This window comes from Oncorhynchus clarkii, chromosome 1, assembly GCF_045791955.1.
Source record: "Oncorhynchus clarkii lewisi isolate Uvic-CL-2024 chromosome 1, UVic_Ocla_1.0, whole genome shotgun sequence".
Classification (NCBI taxonomy): Eukaryota; Metazoa; Chordata; class Actinopteri; order Salmoniformes; family Salmonidae; genus Oncorhynchus; species Oncorhynchus clarkii.
In genome coordinates, this window is record NC_092147.1 from 53,292,465 (window position 1) to 53,310,936 (window position 18,472).

Below are 18,472 nucleotides of genomic sequence, written 5' to 3' on the forward strand. Positions count from 1 at the left end.
GATGAAGAGAGAGGTGGTAGAAGAGTGAGGCAGAGGGAGATGAAGATGGAGAGAGTGTGGGGTAGAAAGAACAGGGAAGGACATAGGGAGGAATGTATAACTCACCCTGTCTCTCTGAAAGTAGATGAGCACCCCAGCGGTTACCTGGGCAATGAGGATGAGCAGGAGGCAGGTGAAGTACTGGGGAGAGACAGACAGAGAGCATCATGGGAAAGTGAGTTTGACAGGTTCATTATAACAGTTAAAAACAATAATGGTCTAGTTTGTATAACACAGGCCAAACCAAGTTTTACAGAGAATGTTAATCAATGTTATTGACTTGAAATGTTAGTCAGTTAAGTCAATCTGAAATGGAATCTCAGAAGTTGAATGGACACTGAAATAGTCATTTGAAATGTTTTCGTAGAAGCAGAGCATGGCTGCCCTCACTACACCCTTGAAGCTCCCAGGTTTATCTCCCTGTAACCCCTCCTCACCCTCCTTTAACCCTCTCATATCACAGTAAATCCACACATACTGCTGACCTATGATGGTATTTAACTAACAATCCTCCATAGACCAAACAGGACTCTTTGCGTCTATACTAGAGGTCAAGCGATTAATCGGCACGGCCGATTAATTAGGGCCGATTTCAAGTTCTCATAGCAATCGGTTTTGAATGCCGATTATGGCCGATTACATTGCAGTCCATGAGGAGACTGCGTGACAGGCTGACCACTTGTTACGTGAGTGCAGCAAAGAGCCAAGGTCATTTGGTAGCTAGCATTAAACGAATCTTATAAAAAACAATCAATCTTAACATAATCACTAGTTAACTACACATGGTTGATGATATTACTAGTTTAACTAGCTTGTCCTGCGTTGCATATAATCAATGTGGTGCCTGTTCATTTATCATCGAATCACAGCCTACTTCGCCAAACGGGTGATGATTTAACAAAGCGCATTCGCGAAAAAAGCAGTCGTTGCACCAATGTACCTAACCATAAACATCAATGCCTTTCTTAAAATGTTACATAATTATGACATAACATTGAAGGTTGTGCAATGTAACAGCAATATTTAGACTTATGGATGCCACCGGTTCGAAAAAATACGGAACGGTTCCGTATTTCACTGAAAGAATAAACGTTTTCTTTTTTAATTGATAGTTTCCGGATTTGACCATAATAGTGGCTCGTATTTCTGTGTGTTTTTTACATTATAATTAAGTCTATGATTTGATATTTGATAGAGCAGTCTGACTGAGCGATGGTAGGCAGCAGCAGGCTCGTAAACATTCATTCATACAGCACTTTCCTGCGTTTGCCAGCAGCTCTTCGCAATGCTTGAAGCACAGCGCTGTTTATGACTTCAAGCCTATCAACTCCTAGATTAGGCTGGCAATACTATAGTGCCTACAAGAACATCCAATAGTCAAAGGTATTTAAAATACAAATGGTATAGAGAGAAATAGTCCTATAATTCCTATAATAACTACAACCTAAAACTTCTTAACTGGGAATATTGAAGACTCATGTTAAAAGGAACCACCAGCTTTGTTCTCATGTTCTGAGCAAGGAACTTAAAAGTCAGCTTTTTTACATGGCACATATTGCACTTTTACTTTCTTCTTCAACAATGTGTTTTTGCATTATTTTTACCAAATTGAACATGTTTCATTATTTATTTGAGACTAAATAGATTTTTATTTATGTATTAAATTAACTTAAAATAAAAGTGTTCATTCAGTATTGTTGTAATTGTCATTATTACAAATATATATATATATATATATATATATATATATATATATATCTATTTATCAACCGGCCGAATAATCGGTATCGGCGTTGAAAAATCATAATTGGTCGACATCTAGTCTATACACACTTCCACAACAAATCACGGCCGCCAAATAAGAATTGAAGACCCAAGAGTCATTGAGTAATTTGAAATGTGAAACTTTAGGTTTAGCATTAGCGTGTTAGTAGTGGTGTTGTGTGTACAGTGGAAAGAAAAAGTATGTGAATCCTTTGGAATTATCTGGATTTCTGCATAAATTGGTCATAAAAGTTGATATTTGCAGGAGAATGTAAGGCTATCTGTCCGCCAATTGAAGCTCGACAGAAGTTGGGTGATGCAACAGTCCTGGCCTCAACCCGATTGAGATGCTGTGGCATGACCTCAAGAGAACGGTTCACACTAGACATCCCAAGAATATTGCAGTTTTGAGACAGTTTTGTAAAGAGGAATGGTCCAAAATTCCTCCTGACCGTTGAGCAGGTCTGATCCGCAACTACAGAAAACGTTTGGTAGAGGTTATACCTGCCAAAGTAGGGTCAACCAGTTATTAAATCCAATGGTTCACATACTTTTCCCACCCTGCACTGTGAATGTTTATACGGTGTGTTCAATAAAGACATGAAAAAGTATAATTGTTGGTGTGTTATTAGTTTAAGCAGACTGTTTGTCTATTGTTGTGACTTAGATGAAGATCAAATTTGATGACCAATTCATACAGAAATCCAGGTAATTCCAAAGGGTTCACATCATATTTCCACTTCATATTACTCGGTGTGTGTGTTTACTCACCAGGCCCAGCAGGCAGCGTATCTCATAGATGGCTCCTATACAGCCCAGGAAGCCCATGGCCATGGAGAGAGACCCCACACTGATCAAAATGTAGGACACTACCTTCAGGGTAGTAGAGGATTCCTCTGTATGGAAGACATAGTGGAAAAGGTCAACTCTCAGCCCACAACAGACCATACACTAAACCAGAATCCATCTTACCCACTAGCTAAAATCTGGTCTGCCACAGACCAGGGCTCAAATGAGGCATTCTAAACATTCTAGCAATTCTCTGTACTACAAGAGTTTAAATGCTCCACCAGAGCAAAGGAGGAGATACAGAGCATTCACAAAGTATTGAGAACCCTTGTTGTTTTCCACATTTTGTTACATTACAGCCTTATTTTAAAATTAATTAAATATTTTTTCCCCTCATCAGTTTACACACACTACCCCATAATGACAAAGCAAAAACAGTTTTTTTTGGTGCTAATTAATGTAAAATAAAATAAACGCAAATGTCACATTCACATAAGTATTCAGAACCTTTACTTAGTACTTTGTTGAAGCACCTTTGGCAGCGATTACAGCCTCGAGTCTTCTTGGGTATGATGCTACAGGCTTGGCACACCTGTACTTGGGGAGCTTCTCCCATTCTTCTCCGCAGATCCTCTCAAGGTTTGTCAGCGTCGCTGCACAGCTATTTTCAGGTCCCTCCAGAGATGTTAGATCGGGTTCAAGTCCGAGCCCTGGCTGGGCCACTCAAGGACATTCAGAGACTTGTCCCGAAGACACTCCTGCATTGTCTTGGCTGTGTGTTTTGGGTCGTTGTCCTGTTGAAAGGTGAACCTTTGCCCCAGTCTGAGGTCCTGAGCGTTCTGTAGTAGGGTTTTATCAAGGATCTCTCTGTACTTTGCTTCGTTCATTTTTCTCTTGATCCTAACCTCATCTTTTATCTCTTTCTCTCTCTTGGAGGAGGTCCAGAGAAGCTCCAGAGGCCCAATCTCTGTCTGAAATTAAGCGTGGCTCATAGCTCTGGATCTGGGACACGGCTCCAAATCACTGGGGCCACAGCCAGAAGAACCAGAGAGTCCTATATACTGCATGATAACCTTTACTCAACCTTGTTCCATGAATAATACAATCACAATATAGTCACATCAAACCAGCCAAAATGCTCTAAAGATAAAACACAATAAGTCACTTCAAAGTATTGGCTCAGAGTGCAGAATATATTAATTTCAGAACCTGCCTTTGATAAATCTATACTGTGGCAATACCAGTCACCTTATATGAATGGTAAACTACTGTTTGTGTAGCCTATTGTTATTTTATAATTTATTTTAAAAGAAAGTTGTCTTTAAAAAGTATGGTAATTTCTTATCAAGATTGGGGGAAATATCCCTGGACTGTCCATATTCGAAATGTGTATTAAATGAAGTCAATCATGATACTTTAGGCCTATATAATGATGTTTTTTTATCAAGTGAAAATGTAGTGTAATAAAGTTATTTCAAATAGCACACATATTCTTTTTCCATTGAAGGTGAAACAGCCCACTATTTCTATATTCTTATACTCTAATAAGTATTTTTTCACTCATAAGTCTTACTGTTTCCGCGGGAGTCCAGAACGTAGACGCAGCTGTCTAGTATCATAATCACATGGCAAGGTAACATGAGAGACCAACTGATCTGTAAGAATTTTTGTTTGTTTTAACACGCAGTTGCATGTTAGTATCGTTTTAAGAAATACAGCGTTAACCTGCAGGGGCACGTTAAGTTCTGCATTTTCGTTGCAATTGACCCTACATGCCCATGAAGGATAAACAATGCCTGTATAATCATATATCTATTCTACAGTATAGCTATAGTGAAAGTAAACCAAGTCAGCGTAGTACAGTACATCACTGTGTGTATGTACTGTGTACAGACAGACATATATAGGCTATCAGTAACATTCGTCTTCCTCCTCTTCTGAGGAGGAGTAGCAAGGATCGGAGCACCAATGCACAGCGTGGTATGTGTTCATGATGAATTTATTAAACACAGAACACTAAAACAAAAATAACAAAGAGAATGACACGAAACGAAACAGTCCTGTCTGGTGACATACACAAAGACAGAAAACAATCACCCACGAAACACAGGTGGGAAAAGGCTACCTAAGCATGATTCTCAATCAGAGACAACTAACGACACCTGCCTCTGATTGAGAACCATACCAGGCCAAACGCAAAACACAATATAGAAAAACGAACACAGACAACCCACCCCAACTCACACCCTGACCAACCTTAAACAAAGACATAACAAAAGAACTAAGGTTAGAACGTGACACTATCCCACTTCAGACAGGAAAAAACACATACATTTATACTTTATACACACACTCATAACCTACATGCATGCATACGTCAGTGGCAGTGGTTATAGGATAATGAAAAGGCCTGGGTTTCACAGGGTGGGTCTACTACTAAGTATAGAGCAGGACACCCCATACAGACAGACTGTATGTGGCTCAGGACTATAATTTATGGGGATGTAACACACACACTGATCTATATCCAGTAAAGCCCTCTCCAATGTGCATGTGTGTGTGTTACACACATACGACACTACAGAGCCATACTGAAATACGCTAGTTAAAAGGGCTCACACACAGAAAACACAGATCTAAGCTCCACCTGTCTTACAGCACTTGGCATCCGCTGACAGGAGCCTCTCACTACAAAACACAGATTCTTTGTGGATATAGAGGAGAGAGAGGAGCAGTTGTACTGAGCACCAGTGTACTATACTGTAAGACTCAAAGCACGTGAAGTAAGGAACACAGTGGACTGACAGAGATCAGCCCAATACTTCCTAACTCAGACCAAGGTCATTGGTGACAGAAAAGTTAGCAAACAAAACAATGAAACTTGCATGCAGACTTCATTTCACAGCTGGATACTTTCTAAAAGCAGGATCTCAAGGCCTTCAGATTAGTAACTTCTCTCTGAATGCACATCTTGTCACATCTGCTCCTGCTACGCCCTCTGGTGTTCATCCGGTGTCTTCTTGACCTGCAGTTACTCCCCCTGTACACTCTCTCTCCCTCTCCCTCTCTGTGTGATTGTGTGGTTGGAGACAGGTGTGCTGGAGTCAGAGCAGATCCCTACCAGCTGCAACTTGTTCCATAATAAAGACCTCTACAAATACTCAGTCCTGCCACTTCCACTCTGCCAGATCATAATCTCTGCTCAGTCAGTTCACGATTCTAGCCTTTTATGATTATTCAAGATCCTGTTACTCTGCTGTGCCTGTTACCCTGCCTGACACCATTTATCCTCTCATTGCATTTACCGATCTGTCTCTGGCTCCTGTCTCCTGTTCCACATTCACCACCCAACTACCTTGGATTCCCCTCAGGATCTGCTTACCCTGTTCTACTCAGCTAAATCCAACCTCAGTCTCCACATCTGGTTTTTCTGCAACTCATCTGAGCTTCCCCGGATCTGCACTCCATATCTCTCTGTGTAACAATAAATATTTTGGTTCATTCATCCCTGTTTCCTCATCTGAGTCTGCTCTTGGGTTCCCCTGTGTCGCTCCGTGTAACACATCTGTATTCTCTAGTGGTAGCGTAGCTAAAACACAACTTTTCCTTGTAGTCAGGATGTGTTCTCTGCTCTACTCTGTCTTGTACTATGGCACATTTCCAAGTAGGTCTTCTTCCCCTGGAACTTCCAAAATTGTTCCTCTGGTGGTTTCCACAGAAACGTACATTTAAAGAGTTTATTTCAAGGTTGCGTCCCTAATGACACCCTATTCCCTTCGACCAGGGCCCATAGGGTGCCATTTGGAAACCAGCAGCTGCTCAGACTTAGGGGGATTATTTGGCATAGCAGGGTTCAATGTATAAACATTTCCAGCTAGGGCAACATATTTAGTCTGTATTCAAATACCGAATGAACGCATCAAATGGAGTTCATATTCTCATTTTAAACACAGTGATTCCACATTGAACTCAAATTCAATCTGTAAGACGGATATAATATATCACGTTTTTATAATATATATATATATATATATATATATAAAATACATATTTTTACCTCAAAGTGTGTGTTTGTGTACATTGAAAAAATCTTTCTATGAGCTATAATCTTTCTCTCATCTTAACTGAAGTATAGCCTTGCAGATCATAATTTCACACTGAGTTTTGGCACAAGATCGCAGATCTCCCTCACCAAGGCCAAGGTCTTTTGTTTAAATATATGTCAAGCTGTGTTTTCGCGAGCACTCCAATGATGAACGGTGTATCGTGCGCGTCACTATGGTGAGCTACTAACAGAGTGGCACTGATAGAGAGAGAACAGTAGTCCAGTAGCTACTCCCATGGTGGAACAGCTGGACTCAGAGAGTCGGTCCCCATGGAGGAGGAAGGGGGAGAAAAAGGAGAATGAGTATAATGAGCCCCTCGAGAAGGAAGAGGGGATATCCTAAGGGTTCCCAACCTTCTTGATTTGAGGGGTAGATATAAAATGACGCATAAATCCATGATGCTTTAGGCTAGAAGCAAGCGGTAAAATGCCAGAGGAAGACACGACTCTGATGCACATGGTTTCTCTCTATGACATTCAGGAGCTGAGCTACAACCTTTTAAAGTCGAGGAGTCATTACAAATTGACTTGGGAAGTAATCTTATACAATGTGTGACTGTCGCTATCAATTGATCAATTCACTTTCTGTAAAAAATAATATGTATAATTAAATTGAGGGTTCATATAGATTATCATAATAAAACATTTGGTATTGGAATAATATTTGGGAAAATTGGGGTCTAGATTTTATTTTCCTTATCAATTATTATACATTTCATTATTATTGTCTTGAGTCTTGTTAAACTACATAGAATTGCAGGTAATAAGCTTAAAACAAGTCTATATACAGTGGGGAGAACAAGTATTTGATACACTGCCGATTTTGCAGGTTTCCCTACTTACAAAGCATGTAGAGATCTGTAATTTTTTATCATAGGTACACTTCAACTGTGAGAGACGGAATCTAAAACAAAAATCCAGAAAATCACATTGTATGATTTTTAAGTAATTAATTTGCATTTTATTGCATGACAAAGTATTCAATTACCTACCAACCAGTAAGAATTCCGGCTCTCACAGACCTGTTAGTTTTTCTTTAAGAAGCCCTCCTGTTCTCCACTTATTACCTGTATTAACTGCACCTGTTTGAACTCGTTACTTGTATAAAAGACACCTGTTCACACACTCAATCAAACAGACTCCAACCTCTCCACAATGGCCAAGACCAGAGAGCTGTGTAAGGACACCAGGGATAAAATTGTAGACCTGCACAAGGCTGGGATGGGCTACAGGACAATAGGCAAGCAGCTTGGTGAGAAGGCAACAACTGTTGGCGCAATTATTAGAAAATGGAAGAAGTTCAAGATGACGGTCAATCACCCTTGGTCTGGGGCTCCATGCAAGATCTAATCTCGTGGGGAATCAATGATCATGAGGAAGGTGAGGGATCAGCCCAGAACTACACGGAAGGACCTGGCCAATGACCTGAAGAGAGCTGGGACCACAGTCTCAAAGAAAACCATTAGTGACACACTACGCCATCATGGATTAAAATCCTGCAGCGCACGCAAGGTCCCCCTACTCAAGCCAGCGCATGTCCAGGCCCGTCTGAAGTTTGCCAATGACCATCTGGATGATCCAGAGGAGGAATGGGAGAAGGTCATGTGGTCTGATGAGACAAAAATAGAGCTTTTTGGTCTAAACTCCACTCTCCGTGTTTGGAGGAAGAAGAAGGATGAGTACAACCCCAATAACACCATCCCAACCGTGAAGCATGGAGGTGGAAACATCATTCTTTGGGGATGCTTTTCTACAATGGGGACAGGACGACTGCACCGTATTGAGGGAAGGATGGATGGGGCCATGTATTGCGAGATCTTGGCCAACAACCTCCTTCCCTCAGTAAGAGCATTGAAGATGGGTCGTGGCTGGGTCTTCCAGCATGACAACGACCCAAAACACACAGCCAGGGCAACTAAGGAGTGGCTCCGTAAGAAGCATCTCAAGGTCCTGGAGTGGCCTAGCCAGTCTCCAGACCTGAACTCAATAGAAAATCTTTGGAGGGAGCTGAAAGTCCGTATTGCCAGGCCCCGAAACCTGAAGGATCTGGAGAAGGTCTGTATGGAGGAGTGGGCCAAAATCCCTGCCTCAGTGTGTGCAAACCTGGTCAAGAACTACAGGAAACGTATGATCTCTGTAATTGCAAACAAAGGTTTCTGTACCAAATATTAAGTTCTGCTTTTCTGATGTATCAAATACTTATGTCATGCAATAAAACGCAAATGAATTACTTAAAAATCATACAATGTAATTTTCTGGATTTTTGTTATAGATTCCGTCTTTCAGAGTTGAAGTGTACCTATGATAAAAATGACAGACCTCTACATGCTTTGTAAGTAGGAAAACCTGCAAAATCGGCAGTGTATTAAAAATACTTGTTCTCCTAACTGTATATCCTAGGTTGGGGGCTTTTTTTTTTTTTATGTGAAAAAGGGGGTCCTGGGAGAAAAAGGTAAGGGTATGGTGCGAGGGAATAGGGGGAGGATACAGGATCTGAGCTATCTGTAGAACAGCTGGATAATAAAAACAATGCATGATAAAGAGACTGGGGCCAGGGCTGTGCTTTGTGTTATGTCCCGGACACCCGACCTTGGTCAGAACAGATGGTGGTTCAGTATCCCATATTCACAATGAGTGTCAGAGTATTAGTAGTGCTGATTTAGGATTGGGTAAGCCTTTTAGATAATAATGAATAAGATTATATGGCAGATCCTAGATCAGCAGAGTGGGATGATCGCCTAGGCTAAGCAGCAGTCATCAATCAACATTCAGTGACCTTGGAAAACATCAAGAGGGAAATGCCGAATCGAGAATCTCCATCCCTCAGTGATGTATTTAATTTAGCCTTTATTTAGCCATGAAGTCCCATGAGATGAGTCATATTTTTTTAAAGGAAACCCAGTGGAAAATGATGACCACAGGGAAGAGAGGAGGGAAGACCCAGGCCAGACCTGAGAGGTCCGGGAAACATGTTAAGTTTCTATGTGTGTGTGTGTGTGTGTGTGTGTGTGTGTGTGTGTGTATGTGTCACAGGGAAGAGAGGTCCGGGAAACACTTCCAGTTCTGGCCAGTTAATACTCTCTCCAGACTAAATATAGACTATCTACTACTCCACCTAACCTTCTGCGAGAGATCTCACTGGTCGCTCCAGCAATACAACTCGTTGACGGAGTTGGAATCAACTAGAATTAAGTTCAGAGTTATGCAGGAAAAAAATCCTACACGCCAAGAGAAGTACATTTCCAAGAGCAGTTCAAATAGAAAGTTGGATATGTATGACTTCCAGATGAAAATCAAAAGAAGAATCATTGAAGGGAGAGGATCAACTTTATGCTCTTCTGTAGCTCCAAAGGTGGTTTTCCATCCATGTTTCCCTTGATGGCCTGCTCTCTCCTTAGGCTACAGAGTGAGACTGGGCTTGCTACTGACTTGCAGTGTCTATAAGAAACCAATAAAACTAAAGCAGAAAAGATGGTGGGGATACAGTGCCTTGCGAAAGTATTCGGCCCCCTTGAACTTTGCGACCTTTTGCCACATTTCAGGCTTCAAACATAAAGATCTAAAACTGTATTTTTTTGTGAAGAATCAACAACAAGTGGGACACAATCATGAAGTGGAACGACATTTATTGGATATTTCAAACTTTTTTAACAAATCAAAAACTGAAAAATTGGGTGTGCAAAATTATTCAGCCCCTTTACTTCCAGTGCAGCAAACTCTCTCCAGAAGTTCAGGGATGATCTCTGAATGATCCAATGTTGACCTAAATGACTAATGATGATAAATACAATCCACCTGTGTGTAATCAAGTCTCCGTATAAATGCACCTGCACTGTGATAGCCTCAGAGGTCCGTTAAAAGCGCAGAGAGCATCATGAAGAACGAGGAACACACCAGGCAGGTCCGAGATACTGTTGTGAAGAAGTTTAAAGCCGGATTTGGATACAAAAAGATTTCCCAAGCTTTAAACATCCCACGGAGCACTGTGCAAGCGATAATATTGAAATGGAAGGAGTATCAGACCACTGCAAATCTACCAAGACCTGGCCGTCCCTCTAAACTTTCAGCTCATACAAGGAGAAGACTGATCAGAGATGCAGCCAAGAGGCCCATGATCACTCTGGATGAACTGCAGAGATCTACAGCTGAGGTGGGAGACTCTGTCCATAGGACAACAATCAGTCGTATATTGCACAAATCTGGCCTTTATGGAAGAGTGGCAAGAAGAAAGCCATTTCTTAAAGATATCCATAAAAAGTGTTGTTTAAAGTTTGCCACAAGCCACCTGGGAGACACACCAAACATGTGGAAGAAGGTGCTCTGGTCAGATGAAACCAAAATTGAACTTTTTGGCAACAATGCAAAACGTTATGTTTGGCGTAAAAGCAACGCAGCCCATCACCCTGAACACACCATCCCCACTGTCAAACATGGTGGTGGCAGCATCATGGTTTGGGCCTGCTTTTCTTCAGCAGGGACAGGGAAGATGGTTAAAATTGATGGGAAGATGGATGGAGCCAAATACAGGACCATTCTGGAAGAAAACCTGATGTAGTCTGCAAAAGACCTGAGACTGGGACGGAGATTTGTCTTCCAACAAGACAATGATCCAAAACATAAAGCAAAATCTACAATGGAATGGTTCAAAAATAAACATATCCAGGTGTTAGAATGGCCAAGTCAAAGTCCAGACCTGAATCCAATCGAGAATCTGTGGAAAGAACTGAAAACTGCTGTTCACAAATGCTCTCCATCCAACCTCACTGAGCTCGAGCTGTTTTGCAAGGAGGAATGGGAAAAAAAATTCAGTCTCTCGATGTGCAAAACTGATAGAGACATACCCCAAGCGACTTACAGCTGTAATCGCAGCAAAAGGTGGCGCTACAAAGTTTTAACTTAAGGGGGCTGAATAATTTTGCACGCCCAATTTTTCAGTTTTTGATTTGTTAAAAAAGTTTGAAATATCCAATAAATGTCGTTCCACTTCATGATTGTGTCCCACTTGTTGTTGATTCTTCACAAAAAAATGTGTGTCCGCGTGTCTGCTTCTGCGCGTGCGTACAAAGTGTTTGTACCTGCATATATGACTCGTTTCAGGAAACTAGGCGTATGTCGCAAGTCACGACTTCACAGGAGAGGCTTCAACTTTAATGTTTTATTTTTTAAAATCAAAATGGGTTTTTGGGCAGAAATGCCTTCTTGAACATTTGAACTTTCATGTGCCTTAACCTCTAGCGACGAGCAATCCCGTATCCGGGAGCGTAATCATAACCTCAAGCACATTACCATAACGCAAAGTTTCCTATTCATGAAAATCGCGAATGAAATGAAATAAATATATTCAAACACAAGCTTAGCCTTTTGTTAACAACACTGTCATCTCAGATTTTCAAAATATGCGTTACAGCCAACGCTAGACAAGCATTTGTGTAAGTTTAGCATGGCATAATGCTATGCTAGGCTGTGCTGGCAGCAGGCAACATTTTCACAAAAATAAGAAAAGCAACCAAATTAAATCATTTACCTTTGAAGAACTTCAGATGCTTTCACTCAGGAGACTCCCAGTTAGATAGCAAATGTTCCTTTTTTCCCAAAATAATATTTTTGTAGGCGAAAAACGTCACGTTTGTTCATCCTGCTTGGCTGAGAAATCGACAGAAAAATACTTCAACTATAACGCATTAGCATAACGCAACTTTTTCTATTCATGAAAATCGCAAATGAAATGAAATAAATATATTGAAACACACGCTTAGCCTTTTGTTAACAACACTGTCATCTCAGATTTTCAAAATATGCTTTTCAACCAAAGCTACACAAGCATTTGTGTAAGAGTATTGATAGCCTAGCATAGCAGTAAGCCTAGCATTCAGCAGGCAACATTTTCACAAAAACAAGAAAAGCATTCAAATAAAATATTTACCTTTGAAGAACTTCGGATGTTTTCAATGAGGAGACTCTCAGTTAGATAGAAAATGTTCATTTTTTCCAAAAAGATTATTTGTGTAGGAGAAATCGCTCCGTTTTGTTCATCACTTTTGGCTAAGAAAAAAAACGAAAATTCATTCACTACAACGCCAAACTTTTTTCCAAATTAACTCCATAATATCGACAGAAACATGGCAAACGTTGTTTAGAATCATCCTCAAGGTGTTTTTCACATATCTATTCGATGATAAATCCTTCGTGGCAGTTGGGTTTCTCCTCAGTAGCAAACGGAAAAGTACTGCAGCTGGAGATTACGCAATAATTGCAACGGAGGACACCAAGCGACCACCTGGTAAATGTAGTCTCTTAGGGTCAATCTTCTAATGATATGCCTACAAATACGTCACAATGCTGCAGACACCTTGGGGAAAACGTGGAAAAGGTAAGCTGACTCCTATCTCCTCCTCAGCCATATAAGGAGTCATTGCCATGAGGCGGTTTCAAAAAATGCGGCACTTCCTGATTGTATTTTTATCTGTTTTTTTTCTGTAACATCAGTTCTGTGGCACTCACAGACAATATCTTTGCAGTTTTGGAAACGTCAGAGTGTTTTCTTTCCAAAGCTGTCAATTATATGCATAGTCGAGCATCTTTTCGTGACAAAATATCTTGTTTAAAACGGGAACGTTTTTCATCCAAAAATTAAAAGAGCGCCCCCTATATCGAAGAAGTTAATAACAAACGTGAATGCCATCTGTGCCATTTAGCCACAGAAAAAGTCAGGAACCTTCCCGCTAGCCATGATTGGCTGAGTTAATGAATGGGCTGGACATGCCGAGAGATGAGTTTCGGATTGGTCTGCCGTGTAGCATCTTCTGTCTATAAAATGAGCTGCTCGTTATGAGTCGATAAGCCTTTCTACTGCAGTTTTTTATAAAGATATAATGTTAGCCATGGAGTACTACAAATGTGTTGCTACTTCTCTCTAACATTGCTGCCCTGAATTTATCAGGCACTATCGACAAAGGTCAGTGGGAAAACGTTGTGATGGATTACTTTCAGGAAGACAATCGTACCATACTCACTCTCTCTGACTCAGAAAATGAAATCAGACAATGTGAACCAGAGTGACTTGACACAACAGGCCAAGCAAGCTGTACAAACAAAACAGAAATGACACAGGACGTGTTATTTAATGAAAGGGGTTTGCAGTCTGCTGTGAAGCATTCATCCATGTATACGGGTAAGAGTCTAGCTACAGATATTATACATACAGTTGAAGTCGGAAGTTTACATACACTTAGGTTGGAGTCATTAAAACATGTTTTTCAACCACCTCACAAATTTCTTGTTAATACCCTCTCTGGGATATGTGGGACGGTAGCGTCCCACTTGGCCAAAAGCCAGAGAAAATGCAGAGCGCCAAATTCAAAGAAATTCCTATAAAAATCAAACTTTCATGAAATCACATATGTAAGATACCAAATTAAAGCTACACGTGTTGTGAATCCAGCCAACATGTCAGATTTCAAAAAGGCTTTTCGGCGAAAGCAAACGATGCTATTATCTGAGGATAGCACCTCCATAAACAAAAGAGAGAAAACATTTCAACCATGCAGGCGCGACACAAAACGCAGAAATAAAAATATAAATCATGCCTTACCTTTGACAAGCTTCTTCTGTTGGCACTCCAATATGTCCCATAAACATCACAAATAATCCTTTTGTTCGATTCATTCCGTCCATATATATCCAAAATGTCCATTTATTTGGTGCGTTTGATCCAGAAAAACACGGGTTCCAACTTGCGCAACGTGACTACAAAATATCTCAAAAGTTACCTGTAAACTTTGCCAAAACATTTCAAACTATTTTTAAGAATACAACTTTAGGCATTTTTTAAAGTAAATAATCGATAAAATTGAAGACGGGATGATCTGTGTTCAATACAGGAAGACAACAAACTGAAGCATGCTTTCTGGTCATGTGCCTCTATCAAACAGTACACATGAAGTGACCCTCGTTCAAGATGGCCGTACTTCTTCATCACACAAAGGAATAACCTCCACCAATTTCTAAAGACTGGTGACATCCAGCGGAACTGCAACCAAGTCCCTTAGAAATCTGGATTCCCAATGAAAATCCATTGAAAAGAGGGTGACCTCAAAAAAAATAATCTGAATGGTTTGTCCTCAGGGTTTCGCCTGCTACATAAGTTGTGTTATACTCACAGACATGATTCAAACAGTTTTAGAAACTTCAGAGTGTTTTCTATCCAAATCTACTAATAATATACATATCCTGGCTTCTGAGCCAGAGTAGCAGGCCGTTTACTTTGGACACGCTTTTCATCCGGACATGAAAATAATAATATGCATATCTTATCTTGTGGGGATGAGTAGCAGTTAGTTGAATTTGGGCATGCTTTTCATCCAAAATTCCAAATGCTGCCCCCTATCCTAGAGAACTTAACAAACTATAGTTTTCGCAAGTCGGATAGGACATCTACTTTGTACATGACAAAGTAATGTTTTGAACAATTGTTTACAGACAGATTATTTCACTTATAATTCACTGTATCACAATTCCAGTGGGTCAGAAGTTTACATACACTAAGTTGACTGTGCTTTTAAAAAAAGTTGGACAATTCCAGAAACTGTCATGGCTTTAGAAGCTTCTGATAGGCTAATTGACATCATTTGAGTCAATTGCAGGTGTACCTGTGGACGTACTTTAAGGCCAACCTTCAATCTCAGTGCCTCTTTGCTTGACATCATGGGAAAATCAAAAGAAATCAGGCAAGACCTCAGAAAAAACAATTGTAGACCTCCACATGTCTGGTTAATCCTTGGGAGCAATTTCCAAATGCCTGAAGGTACCATGTTCATCTGTACAAACAATAGTACGCAAGTATAAACACCATGGGGCCACGCAGCCGTCATACCGCTCAGGAAGAAGACGCTGTCTGTCTCCTAGAGAGGAATGTGCTTTGGTGCGAAAAGTGCAAATCAATCCCAGAATAACAGCAAAGGACCTTGTGAAGATGCTGGAGGAAACAGGTACAAAAGTATCTATATCCACATTAAAACCATTCCTATATCGACATAACCTGAAAGGCCACTTAGCAAGGAAGAAGCCACTGCTCCAAAACCGGCATAAAAAAAGCCAGACTACGGTTTGCAACTGCACATTGGGACAAAGATCGTCCTTTTTGGAGAAATGTCCTCTGGTCTGATGACAAACAAATTGGACTGTTTGGCCATAATGACCATTGTTATGTTAGAAGGAAAAAGGGGGCATGCAAGCCGAAGAACACTAACCTAACCGTAAAAGCACGGGGGTGGCAGCATCATGTTGTGGGGGTGTTTCACTGCAGGAGGGACTGGTGCACTTCACAAAATAGATGGCATCATGAGGCGGAACTTATGTGGATATAAATAAAGTGGTGATTCTAACTGACCTAAAACAGGGAATTTTTACTAGGAGTAAATGTCAGGCATTGTGAAAAACTGACGCCAGGTGGCTAGCTCGCTAGCTAACATTATGTGTATGATCTGGAGTAATATTATCTCAGAAATCCATTTGCATTGCTAGTTGTAGCCTAATGTTAGCTAGACAGGAACTAGCTAACATTGAATTTTATTTGGTTAACTTTAGCTAGCTATGACAATCAATTTGTATTGCTAGTACTCTATGGATTAGGATTATGGTTCATTGTTTAGCTAGCATGTCTAAACAAAAGATCGGATTGATTACATGACCCATCAAGTTGACAGGTGTGTCTGATGGTGATTACGGCTATCTATTGTATTATAATGTTAAAATATTTGTATCTGGAATTTGACTTTCAGCCTGACTCTCTTCCACCAGTCATACAAGGAGAATGATCTAATGCCTCCCATCAAAAAGAGAGCTGGCTCAAGCAAGCAATTCTTTACAGTGAGCAGTCGGTCTGCAGTGGTCAAAACAAGAAAACGTTTGTGCTCTGGTATTGTGCCTGGCGGACCATGCACAAACCCCCCATAGTCTGGACATTCACTTCCTGGTGGAAAGCTATGGCTTGCAACAACACCTGATTTCGTAGTGCAGGCCGCTGCCACAGATCAAGCAGTACCAGCACTCCAGGTGAATATTATTTTCACTGCATTGTATGAGGTTATTCTTCTTATCTAAACTTGGGAGATGAATTGATGTTACGCAAGGTTGTAATGTCCTCTCAATTTTTTTTGTTATTTCCTGTTTTACAGCTTCGATGCTCTGGAGCCTGGTATTGTTGTCTCCAAGGAGCATTTGGACTCAGTCGTGACCAGGTTTTAGCTGCTGTGCAATGCTGACATCCTTCCTCCCATTGATGGTCAGCCTGTACAAGCACCACCTTGACTGGACACAGCTAGACAAACATATATTTTTGACAATATCAGGGAGTTTTGCGACAAAGAGGCTATGGACATCACATGCCCTGCACCAAAGTCAATGGCAGCACAGAAACAGGCTCTCCGAATATAGATTCCCTTGTTAATACGTGGTTTGGACTTGGAGCGAGTTCCCAGTCATCAACACTATCTGCAGTGCCTCTATTCACATGACTCTCTCCTAATTGCTACTACAATTAAAAAAAATTATCCTGCTGCTCAACCACTTTTCCCTTGATTGTATGCATACCTCATACATCACTGATATCGTTATTGATATTGTTCTTGAACATAATGTATATTATTTGTATTTTTTTTCTACTGGCATTGACACTTGTTATTTTTTTCTTTATATTGACACTATCTCTTTTTGATATTGCTACTATGCAAGTAACCATTTCGCTTTACCGTTTACTCCTCCTGTAGAGACCCATCCACTTAACAAGATGTGGCTGTGGGATTATAGCATTTCTTTTACATGACCCATCAATTTAGACAAGTGTCATCTAATATTTATAAAATATTTTTATCTGTTTAACTGGAATTTTTCCTTATTGTAGGCTACTACTTTTACCTCTTAGTCTTAATGTGTGTAGCACATGACCTCACATGTGAATCCTTAAAGAAATGGGTGGGGCTGGCTTAAGAGGGTGTGAACAATGGGTGTAGACAAAGAAGAGCTCTCCAGTAGGTACCAAATCATTCAAGGGCCATTTTCTCAAAAGTGAGGTTACACGTTTATCAACGTTCAAAGCAGATTTACTTTCCCATTGTTCCTCAAATACAGCGTAAGATAAACCATTTTGTAGCCCTGTGTCTCTGCTTTTATCCAATGCAAAAAACACAGTTTCAAATGTTGCTACTTAACACCAAATTAAGGTGGTCGGTCACATATGGAGACAATATAGGAAATAAGGTGACATGCTGTGTGTGAACGGCAAAGTTAGTGTTGAAGGGTTGAAGTAAGCTGTCATCCTCTAACACAGTATGAAACTACTTCAGATGTTAATCACCAACCTATCGCTAGTGATCTGTCACTTCCGCCTGTATGTGTTTGCATTTGCGCATGCATGTGTGGGTGCATGCATGCCTGCCTGCCGAACCAGATAGCTGTTTCTAGTGGAGTACCATATGCTATCTATCACATTTTTGTTTTAGTGCTTACATCTGCTCTTTACTTATGGCCCTCTTCCCTTGGGTTGGTGTTTGTGGGAATGAGACAAGTAAGATGAGAGCCACTTTAACTGCACAGACTGGGCTAAGGGTTTAGGATTGGACATGGATTGAGGTAGTAACAGTAGTAACACTTTGGGATCTGACAAGCACAATTTCCAATCTCTACTTTTGGCTTCCCCTGTGCATAGAACACTTGAGCAAAGATAGACAGTATCAACAACTATCAGGCAAGATCACAAAGGGTGTGTGTGTGCCTGTG

At 40.6% G+C, this 18,472-nt stretch overlaps 1 protein-coding gene across 2 annotated transcripts in view; it reads right to left on the minus strand.

Moving 5' to 3' along the window:
* The window catches only part of LOC139408847 (CD82 antigen-like), a 53,628-nt gene that overhangs the window by 14,110 nt on the left and 21,046 nt on the right, over nt 1-18,472 (minus strand). For both annotated transcript variants that reach the window (XR_011634325.1, XM_071153233.1), the window contains exons 4-5: nt 2,575-2,699; nt 106-180 (exon numbers count right to left, since the gene is read on the minus strand). Coding sequence is in view for 1 of the 2 variants with exons in the window: in XM_071153233.1 (XP_071009334.1) it covers nt 106-180; nt 2,575-2,699 (200 nt within the window). In the remaining variant the exon portion in view is untranslated. The remainder of the gene's footprint in view (nt 1-105; nt 181-2,574; nt 2,700-18,472) is intronic.